The following is an 11,445-nucleotide window of genomic DNA, read 5'->3' as shown; positions in this document are numbered from 1 at the left end:
ATTTTGTATGTGAAGTACTTCCTGTTCTCATCGTGCTTTTTATACACTGAAGTCATAAGATATTAGTAAAGCACAGTTCCTTTTCCCTAATTATGCAGTATAATTGGAAATTGTGGGCAAATCTCCTAATCTCCATAGTGACAGCACAACATTTATCTAATTAGTAGTTTGCCTTTTGGCATTACTCTGAATAAATTAGCATTTCATTAGATACCCTGGGCTACTGGGAAAAAGTTTCCCAGAGTAGTATTTGGTCTTTCTTCTCTAAAGAGTGTATTTTGAATTAGCATAGGTTAATAATATCCTTTGTAACTGGAAAGATACAGAATAGTAATACTGTTGTTAGTCTTAATATCAGAGGGCTGTGCTCAGAGGTTCTTTGCTTTCTTTAATTCCCAGGAGTCAGAGTAAAAACTTATGTCGCCTTATTTGATAACTTGCTCTTTCCCCAGGAGGGGAAAAAAGAAAAGAAAAAAGTGGAACAGGTTTGAAATACAACTTGACCTCCTCCCTCTACCCTTTCCCTTTCTCCAGAGGATGAACTTTTCTTTCATATTACAAACAGCACAAAGTGTAGTGGTGCGGACTAAGCCAAAAGTCGCGCTCTATCACTTGCTAATTATAAATGAGCTCTTCTGCAGTATTTCCAGTGAAACTAATCCAGAATAATCAAAGACTATTTGTACTCTTTTCCTTCATACATAAATCAGTGATAGGAAACTGGGTGACTGAGTTTTGGTATTGTCTGCCAGATAAGAAGCATGGTTTCTTATTATGCTTTCCTGAACGGCTATTGGGAACCCATAACTTTGACGGGAAGTTAAAACAGGCAATTCATAAAAGATGAATTCCCACTGATTTTTCTTCCCCAGTGTTAAAAAGAGCAGGAAGAAAAATCTATGGGTGTGATAAAGGATTGTAATTTCCTTTCCTTGAGTCACTGGCTATTTCAGACCCTTGCTTACCTGTTCAAAGAGTCGTTGGCTGCCACCTGTGGCAGAAGATTGGTATGAAGTATGGTGTTAAATATTCTACTCTTCCCAAAGTGGTCTGTGCAGCAGGGATGTACATTTACACCACCATCATCATGGTTGCCTTTTGGTAGGTAGAGGCATGCAAAGGACCTGCCAGTTTGTTTTGCCAAATCCAGAATAATGAAACATCTTCTGTTTGGCAGGCCAGTCTGAGACTGTCTATCAGACTGGATTTTGTACCTAATAGCACAAAACATCTGGGGCTTACAGTATTTGTGAACTTGGAACTGGTTACAAAAGGACCCCCAGCATGGTGTTGACACATGAGGTCCACAGCAGCCTGTCCAGCTGGGCTCAGTGATGCCAGTTTCTCTGCTTCTGGGCTGGGTTCTCCAGGTTGTCTGAGGTGGATGGCCACTTATTCCCTAGTGGTGAGGTAGGATAACCCTGTACTTTCACTTGCCCTTTGGTAAGTGTTTTCTTGTTTCCCTGCCCTGGGAAGGCTGCTTTCCTCATTCCTTGTGATTTGACACTGGGTTATCTCATGGTGAGAGGGGTGCTCGTGTTACTTCCTAGCTCTTCCCTTGGGCTTCTTCATTACCCCTCAATCCAGTAATTATTTTGTATTTTTGTGCAATAAGTTAGACAGAGTTTTGGGGGGGATCGCCTAGACCTTTTCCTGTGATGAACTCCCCATAAAAAAAAAAAAAAAACAACCCAAAAAAAACCCCCACACAACAGAAAATTCCTTTTCTAACTTTGATCAAATCTAGCTTTTTTTTTTTAACAGCTGGAGTAATTAATGGAAAATTTGGAGATGAAGGAAGACAGAATGGAAATAAAGAGGGTTTATTGATTGCTCTCTCCCTCTTCAGCATCACTGCAGGCAGGTTCCTGCTCTCAGATCTTGTCCCTGGTTACCTCAGTACCTTTGTAGGAAGTTGGTACATGTGTCCAGTCCTCCCCCCTGGTGCCTAGGAAGGTCTTCCCTGCAACCTCTGAGGCAGGTTATTGCCTGGCCCTAAAATAAGAATGCCAGAAAATCTGGGTCTTGGGTGACTGTGCTCCCAGTCATTGCAGGACCCCAGCTCTTGTCTGCCACACCTTGCACTGTCCCTTGGCTGTATCCTTCCTCACACGGGTTGCTCAGCTGGTGAAACAGCTGCTCCCATCCATCTCCATCCAGAGGTCCAGAAAACTCTACTTATGTACTGTAAGAACAGAGAACAGTCATTTATATTGTACATATATGTTTAAATTAACTTCTCTTTCCTTATAGGATTCTAAAGGTCCTGTGATAAAACTCTCTAATCTCCTTCTAGATGCTCAAAGAAATGAGTGTGTGTTAGGTGTGTTGATGTTGTTGTGACCACGCACAGTCTAGCCGATATGGTCTTGGGATTGCATAAACTGCCGAACAGCACCCATTTTCTTGTCCACTCCCTACGTATGGTTTGCTTTAAGGACATCTTGTCTGGGGACCCGGAAAATGGGAAGGCAATGTTAGAGGTATGTTAGAGAGAATGACTGCTGTAATCTAATGATCTGAATTTTGTTCTACAGCTTGATGACTGCACCCTGCAATTGTCTCACAATGGTACCTATCTGGATCTAGAATCGACCCTAGCAGAACAAAGAGATGAATTGGAAGGCTTCCAGGAGGATGCTGGGTAAGTAAAGGTTTACTAAATTTCGATAAATAAGTATATTTGTCCAGAAGCATTGAGGTTTTGAGAGTGTGTGTGGTTAACTTGGTATATTTAGGTCAGTACAGGAACTGAAAAGATAAAATTGTGTAAGCACATATGTCTCCCCTTTCCATGATTAAGAATTTTATGACTTTTCTATTTACATTCACTCTTAGGGTTTCTCTAAAAGAAGATAGCATGCTGTAAGAAATCTATCAAGATGGATGTCTTGTGTTAGACTAATAAATTTTTATAGTTCTTTGGAACTTGATAAATGAGGGTGGTTGGTTCTGAGAACTCAAGAGATCTTACTTTTATGATAATAGTTGGTGTAGAAGATTATATTGGGGTAGTGCTCCTAAAGTGATGAACTCAATTTCTTTGTGTCTTGAGATTTAAGTCTTCCTTTTATATTCTTGGAGAAAAGATTGATTTCTCTTTCACTTCTGGAATTGATTTAGCTAGCCTGGTGTTGTGTGTGGTGGTGGTATTGTTTTCTGAATATTCTCCCCTCTTGCTTTTATTTTGCTTTTTTTTTTTATTATTGCTGGCACACATGGATTGCTATGACACAGCTTTTCATAAACCATTTCTGATGAGAACTGAAAGTGGAAACGGAAGTTATCATCAATGTGTGTCTGTGTGCATGTATAAAATCTGCTTTTTAGAAGAATTTTTTTTTTTCTGAGCCTTTTAGGTGATTGTCTTGTTTAAGATATAAAATGAACAGACAGTCTAAACCTATATTTGCCTTGCTGGTTGCTATAATGGACTGGGTAGTTGTAATTAATTTTATGGTTGTATTTTGGCATAGACTTCACATGTGCGTAATGCAGCTGTGCCAGAAGGAAATTAACTGCATTCTGAATTGGTCAGGGCTTGTTAACACTGAGATGCAGCCCTCTTGCTGATACTGGTTTCTCTACTTTTTGTGATAGCTGTCTTGTCTTTGTTTGATGAATACTTCTTACAAATTTAAACTGTGTTTCTGAAAATTATTCTATGTGGGGCAGAATTTTAAGTAATATGTTAAAATATTCATTTGTGTGCATTAGTGCATGTTATATTCATGCATACCTGTTTTGGGCATGTTTTTATAGGTATTGGAAGGTAAAGAAACTGTTCTGTTAGAAATTAAATTAGTTCTTCAATACACAGAGCAGCCAGTACAGGTGAACAGAGCCTCCCTTCCTATGCAAGAGGAGTGTTGAATATGAAGTTGATCTAGTCTTCAGTTTTATGCAGAGGTGATAAACATTGCTGCAAAGAACATAAAGTTCTTATTTCCAGCTAACTTTATAATCAGTTGCAAGCGAGTAAGATGAAGGAAAAACTAAAAACTTTCTTTTTTGATAGGTTGGTTTCTTTTTTTTTTTTTTTAGTAGTATGCATTAGTAGTTAATTCACATTTTCTTTCCTTTCCATTGATCACTCCATGATAATTCTAGTAATTTTAACTTCATTGCCTTTGATACCCCTCAATGGCATTCCCAAGCAACTTGGCAAGGATGGAGACTAGTTGGTGTTCTTCCTGCCAGACTTTATGCTTGAAATGGCAAGCTACCTTCCACGTTGTTTTAATTTCTGCTTCCTTTGGGCCCATAAAATCAATTATATGAATTGTTCCTGCAACATGATTCTGATTTTCTCTGTGGTGACTATCCTAGGAAGAATACCAAAACATGTGTAACTAACTGTGCTGCTTGGAATTGCGTGTCTACCGTGTTGTTTTGAGCTCAAAAATCAGGTTATGTTTTTGTGTACTTGGCATACGTGTGCAGGCCTCCTCTTAATTGCACAATTTATTATCAGTTGAGTAATTGCTTCTTCCAATGTCTTGTCCTGCTAGGTAATGTGAAGTCTGCTGGGAGGTCCTTCATTCTTCTGCAAAGATGGGTAGGGAGGTATGAAACTGGGTGTATCACAAAAGCTTGGGCTACAAATTATTATGGTAGTTGTCTTTTGAAATGGGTTTTGTGAAATGAAAGAGAACAACTTCCCTGTCTGTTTTTGTCATGTATGTAGCCCTCATCTTCACTGGTTTTTGCCTTGCTCTCTGCAGTTGTACCTCTGGTAATCGTGGGTCATGGGAAGTGCCATGTTTCCACGTTTCAGCTGCCTGCCTCAGTGCAGCGCCAGGGCTGGTTCTTAGGTGCTGCCACTTTGGCTGTTGTGACCCACCTTTCTTTGATGCCTTCCCACTGCAGTCCCCCTTCCAGACCCTGCCTTCTTACCTTTACGATAGGTTACACCTGCAGTGGTAGCTGTGGAAGGCTGAAGTGGTGAGAACAGAGGGAAGGAAGAATGAGGGGTGTGCTGGGGAGTAAATTGGTGAGTGAGCCACAGGTGAGCACAAAAAGACACGTGCCCTGCTGTAGAGGGAAGACGGGGTGTTTGCCTGAGGGGATGTTCCCCTCACCACCTCTTCAGAGGTGTCTGTAGGTGCAAGTAGGATACCTCCCTTGGATAATCCTAGCTTGCGGTTAACCTGCAGTGCTGCCGAAGTATATGGGGGTTGTGCTTTGACTTATTTGTTGTGAGGTTGCGGGTTTTTGGTTCCATCTCTGCTACACACATGTACCCAGTAACTTGTGGGTTAGAGCCCTGAAATCCTTGGCAGGAAAGGATCTGACATTTTGGGGATGGCCAGCTGCAAGTAAGTCAGTGATTACGGTGCTGTGAAAAAGATAAGGGGCATCCTAGGGTATAAAGCAGGAATTTAGCCAATGAGATGCAATGAACTTGGTATCTTCAGTACTAGTGAGGCTTCTGCTGGATCTCTGCATTCCATTTTTTCCACATTTCAAGAGAGAATAGGAGGAAGATAAACAAGAACAACAGAAATTTAGGAATATGTGAGATGGCTTCCCTGTATTACTTAGTACCGTCATCACGTTAGAGTAAATGCAATTTGTGTGATGTTATCCAGAGAAAAGGAGTGTGCTAGACATAGGGTAGCAAATGCAATCAGGAGTGTTCCCTCCATCCCATGTTCTAGCAAACTAAGCTCCAATTTTGGGCCTTGCAGCTCTGATCTTTTGCCCCTGCAGAGACCAAGGTGTTGAGCTGGGGTGCTCCTGAGCTGGAGCTTCTGACTGCAGGCACTGGGGGCTTAGCAGCCTGCTGTCTGGGAGGGACTGGCCGCAGAAACTGCTTAGTGTCTCTCTTTCTCTCTGGGTCATTTCAAGGTCCTGCTCTTAATCTTCAAAGACTTAATTTTCTGAGATTAGTCTACCTCAGGACCTGCCTTTCTGCCATGCCCAGGCTGCTGTGCTCATCAGGGTCACTGAAGCTTCCTGAACTCTGAATGAAGGATTTAGTAGCTGGATATTCATGGCATTTGTAAAATTTCAGATCCTAAACTGTGGACGCTCCTACTAAAAGTGACCAGAATGTCCTGCAATCTGACGTTTTTCAGAATCTTTTTACCAAATGTTCCTGTTTGCCCAGGGAAAACTGAAGTCGCTTTTTTTTTTTTTTTAAATACACTGCTGAAAGGAGTTTTATAAATAAATAAACCATGCAGGAAACACTGTCTTACAAATTTTTATTCATGTGAGAGACTTCAGGTATCTGGAATGGTTGGATGAGCATAGTGAAAAATAGGGGTTTTTTCTTTGAGAGAAGAGGAGGATGGTGGTAGTTAGGCTGGAGGTTTATGATGTGTGAATAACAGGTATAAGAAGCATATGCACTCATACACAGTTTCAGATGAATCCTCTTCCATTACTGAATATAAAGAAAAGAGGCTTTTGGTGGTTGCTATCCACTCCTGCAGAATCTAAACTTGTGTTTAGGGAAGGAGAAAACCCAACACATGTGCCCTCTTAGCCTGTAGGGCTAACTGAGAAAAACGTGGACAGGGACAGGACTGTCTTCCTGTGTCCGTAACTCTCACTGTTGCCATTTGCACCTTTGGGAACAGCTGTGGGATTTAGGAGAATTGGACTGGTTTTATATGGTTTTTGGTTTTTTTTTTTTTGGGGACAGTGAGCATGAAGAGCTGGCCAAGCAAGGAGGCTGGCCCTGCAGAAAGTGTCATGACCAGGAAACAGATCAATAAGAGCATGTAGTAAAACTGCCTTTCTTTTCAAATCTGGCATGTATTCATGTTTTGTTTGCTTGTTGTGTTTATTTTTTCCTTTTTTCTTGCTCCCACTGCAAGTTACTTTGCAGATGCTTAATTGTGTGAGGAGGTGATGTGGTTTAGGGGGGTCTGGCTGTTTTCTTAAGGTGCCCATGACAGGTAATGCTCTTTTCCTTTGGTTACTTGTGATTTTATAGAGCGAGCAAGAATTGTCGAGAAGTTTATGTATTTAAACTACCATATAATTGCTCAAGTTCTTTTTATGGGCACGTCTTAACAGGCCCTAATGGTAGCCCACAAGGTAATGCAGTCCTGAACTGCGGAACACAAAAGCTTATTCAGCCAGCACATTGCGAGCAATGGAGATTTCCTCAGGGAATATCTTTCCAAGACTTCTGTTCAGCAGATGGATTGTTTTAAAGTACTTCTGACAAATCACTTCAGTGCTGATGTTTTTGCATTCCTTCTAGGCACCCTGTCCCAAGCCATTTTTGCTGGGTGAGTCCCATTTAAGTTGGATGCCAGACATTTTCCCTCTTGATGCTGCTGTTCATCCTGGGCTTGATTCAGAATCTATTTTTTTTCAGCAGGGATTTTTAAAATTCTTTTCCTGCTTATTTTTTGCTGGCTTAGACTTTGTGATTGGCACAGTTGTGAGAATGAACACTTTTCGGCACTTCTTTACGTGAGGAAGTAGGGGGTGCATTTGAAGATCAGCTTGGTTTTTGTCTAATAAAAATGATGTGGTTCATTTCTTGAAGTGGTAATGCAAACTAGCAGATCCTATGCTGATTTTGTGTTTGTTCGGACAGAGTGTATTTGTACTAGTTCACTGTTGGAAGATGCTCTCAACTTCCGACAGCTTTCTCTCCATGTTTTCTCTTGATGTCATTTCTGTAACATTTCTCAGTTCAAACAGTAAGAAAAATTAGGGAAGTGCCTGTGGGAGATTGTTATGGTATTGCTGCAAGCAGTGGAGACTGTGACTGCTCACACTGCAGTGATTTACGTTTTGAAAAATGCACTAGTTCATCGGAATATTTTTATTTCTGCGATATTTAGTTATTACTCTGACCAAATGGTGAATCTGAGAAATGTAATGGGTGGTGACAATACAAACATGCAACAAAGCAATAAAAAAAAACCCTAAACCAAAAAACCACCCACCAGACCAAAAAAACCCCAACAACAACCCCCCCCCCCCCCCCCCAACCCAATCAAGCCAAGCTTCTATCAAGAAGACTGAATTCATTTAGGAAGTTGGTGCACACTTAGGCTTCCACACCCCACCTGGTCTTTCTCATGTTTTGCTTAAGGTGCTCTTTGAATGTCATGTATCATCGTCTGTACTTATGCGGGTGCAAGGACCAGAAGGGTTCAGAACTGTAGAGGAATGTGCTGTTGCATGGGGCTGAGCCACAGAGTGACTCAAATGATGCTGCTTTTGATCTCTGCTCTCTCAGGCCTTGAATAGTCTGGTGTGTCCCTAAATGGGACCCTCCTGCTGTATCTCATGCTCTTTCATTAGAGTCTGGATGTATTCAGGCTGTCGTACAGCTGAGAGGTCATGGTAAATTTTGGAAGGTATGAGACTTTCTACAGGGTAGTAGTATTCCAGTCTATAATGTATCAGATGTTGAACTATGTTTTGAAGTGAATGATTAGCTAAAACTTTACTATTGCAAAAGAAATAGCCATAAAGATTGTTTTTACGTTTCTAATAAATTGTTTTTCTGGATGGTTAAGTTGGTGCTTTTTTAATTCCCTCCCTCCCAGAGTTTGAGGACCATATCTATTATTACTCATGTTTTCAAAACTTTACGCAGCTTTTTAAAGTCTTAATTTTTAAACCTAATAAAATGCCTTTGTTTACAAAGGAAAGAATCACTAGATAGAATGTTGAGATAAATCTTTAGGTGGAACTGTAGAAATTAATTTTCATAGTTATCTTGCGATATTCCTTGACGGCAAAATGAAATAAAATAATAGGTCCCATACACTTTCCCTGCCTCAGAACGCTAGGCATCTCTGAACATTCATGCTTCCAGATCATGTAATCAAGAATAATTAAGCAAATCTTCATGTATTTCATAGAGATTGACAAATGAGACATGTAAATTTGAAGGATGTGCTCTTGTAGTAAGACGGAGGCAATTAACGCTTTAAAGTTCCACAATGAAAATTATTGACTAGTTAGGAGATAAGGACTTGTTGTCAGTGGATCTTCTTGACAAGATGTCTTGTGAAGATGATGGTTGTCAAATTAAGCTTTTCTTCTAGTAATAAATTGTTTCTACATTTGTAGTTAAAGAATAAATACTTTTGTATGAATGTAAAAAGTATATAGAAAACAAGCATATGAATAAATAATAGCAAACTTTAAAAAATTTTACTGCAGACCAAGGCTTTTTTCTCATGTGCTCTTAGCTCTAGAGCTGGCTTGGTGGTGTGAAAGTAAATATCTTCTGTATATATCTAGGTCAGAAACAACAAGCCACTTTGCTCACACCAGAAGTCGCAAAATGCTAGATCTGTCCAGGCTTGCAGAAAGAACCTGTGGTCACCTAATTTGGTGGGCTGGCCAGGAGGGAGCTGGAGGGCAGCAATAGGCACAGAAATTACAGCGATCATAAGTATCTGTGGCCTGTAGTTGAAGCCTGGGGACATCAAATGGGGATGCTGTCAGTGCACCTTACAACTTCATTCCTGTCGAGAGAGAGAAGCCACAGGAAAGTGGCTTACAAATACGTTAGAAAGGACTGCGTAGTCTTAATTTCAGCAGTGGGCTGATGTGTGCTTCAAAGGGAAACAGAGTTGGTTTTGCTCTTCTCCCAGTACTCCCAGTCTTCTAAGCTGTGCCATGCTCCTTCCAGCTGAGAAGGCGCCAACATCTGTAGTGGCATCTTCCCCAGCTTGGAAGAGGAAGGCAAGTCATTGCTTCATGAGCTCTTCCCCCTCTGCACGGTTTTTGTTTTGGGAGAGTAGGAGTCTAGGGTTAGCAGACCTGACCAGGGCAGGTCATGAGCAGCTCTTGGAGTTGATGCTTGTGAAATGCCAAGGGACCCCGCATCTTACCCCATGTGTCTGGGATTGGTGTCAAAAGCTTACACAGGCTTTTGGGAGGTGGGACAGAACCTCAAATCCCAAGCACTAAAGTGTTCTGCGGTCTGGTTTTGTCCTGTGGTTTTTTATTGTGGGTGTTCTTTTGGTGAGGGTATTTTTCTGTTGGGGTTTTTTTTTTGAGAGCTTGACTCATGATTTTATAGCTTGTGGTTGTCAATACTGAAACAGCTGTGTCTCCTTCTCCCCCACTTTGCCAGAGTTTACTCACAGCTCTCCGTTGTTGAGGGAAAAAATCTACATCTGTACTAAGGTATCTGTGGAAACATTTGAAGATTTGCTATTTTTGAATTTTAGTGATTACTGCTGGCAAATGAATGCAATAAGAGTGCTTTTCTTCAAAAATTATTTCCACTGCAGAATGTATTGCAAAAATACTGTTGTGCTTAGCTCTCTCCCAGCTCATTACATACCAAATACAGTGCCAAACCAAAAAGTGTGTGAATAATTCTTACAGTTTTTCCTAGGACAACCTTTTTTTAAGATAGTCTAATTTGGCATTCAGGTTTACATGTGAAAATAGCTGAGGAGTCCAGTATCTTAGGGTGGAAACTTAAATAAAGCCAGCTTATAGAAACAGCTGATGCCAGATGTTTTATTTAAAAACACTTAATTTTGTTAACATTGAAGCTCCTTAATAGCTGTGTTTGTATTCTGCCTTCCTCATCGATGACGAGGTTACGAGCTAAGTGAGCAGCTCTCTAGGCTTGGAAACGTGTTTCTCCTCAACTTGCGAGGAGGAAATCCCTTCCTCTCTCCATAAACAGATCATCTCTGCAGGGCTTCAGGTAAGGCTGCCAGAAAGTGCTGTAGGACTACTCCGAACTCTACTCCTATTGTGAGGAAAGCCATCGATTTTAGGATCTAAATCTCAGGCACCACCACCAGGTGCACCCACCATCTACCAGTGCAGCTTGCAAATTCATTTAGAATTGCAGAGAAATAGCCCGGAGTGTGCAGGCAGACGAGTGAGTTTGTGCTGGGTAATTAGTAAAAGCTGTGAACTTGCCACACTTGCTATTCCACAGCAACTATTTGTGTGTGTGCTCCTATCTGTGGTAAATGTGAAGTAGATTTGTATAGGCAAGCTCTGTTTCTCTCATGGGAATTCATCTGACTGTGTGTGGGGGGTGTGTGTTTGTTTTACCACCGACTAAACTAAGGTAACAATCCACTTCTGATAAAAATAAGTGTCTCAAATTTAACCTTCAGTGGTGACTTAACAGCTTAAACCACTGCAAATCTGTGACTAGCCCAGGATCTCCAGTAATGAAGCCGTGAAAATGAGTGACTTCTGCCAGGGTTAAGACCACAGCCGTACAGCAAAATACTAATTTATTTCACATTTACTGCTGAGTAAGTGTGCTTGCTAGCAAAAGCATTGATGGCCCAGCAATAAATGCAAAGCCCATTTCCTAAATGGAATTAATATGGAGAAATAAGTGGCCTGAGGGCAAAGTGCTATGTTTAAGAACTTGTATGTCAAGTTATGAGGGAGCCCTTGCCAAATATGATGCTGATGGAAAACTTTCAAAAAGCAGAGACCCAAAGAAGCATATTGATCGATGGAAAGTAG

The 11,445-nt window shown here is 40.9% G+C and overlaps 1 protein-coding gene across 1 annotated transcript in view; it reads left to right on the top strand.

The window, feature by feature from the left end:
* Positions 1 to 2,363: 2,363 nt before the first annotated feature.
* Positions 2,364 to 11,445, top strand: part of LOC104126177 (FH1/FH2 domain-containing protein 3-like) — a gene marked incomplete at its 3' end in the record, with an annotated part of 162,930 nt that continues 153,848 nt past the window's right edge. Inside the window, exons 1-2 of the mRNA XM_009638706.1 lie at positions 2,364 to 2,483; positions 2,538 to 2,644. Of these exons, the coding sequence (XP_009637001.1) occupies positions 2,364 to 2,483; positions 2,538 to 2,644 (227 nt within the window). The remainder of the gene's footprint in view (positions 2,484 to 2,537; positions 2,645 to 11,445) is intronic.

Source organism: Egretta garzetta, unplaced genomic scaffold, assembly GCF_000687185.1.
Source record: "Egretta garzetta isolate BGI_Z169 unplaced genomic scaffold, ASM68718v1 scaffold264, whole genome shotgun sequence".
Classification (NCBI taxonomy): Eukaryota; Metazoa; Chordata; class Aves; order Pelecaniformes; family Ardeidae; genus Egretta; species Egretta garzetta.
The sequence above is the reverse complement of the archived record's forward strand: the minus strand, read 5'-3'. Positions and strand labels throughout refer to the sequence as shown.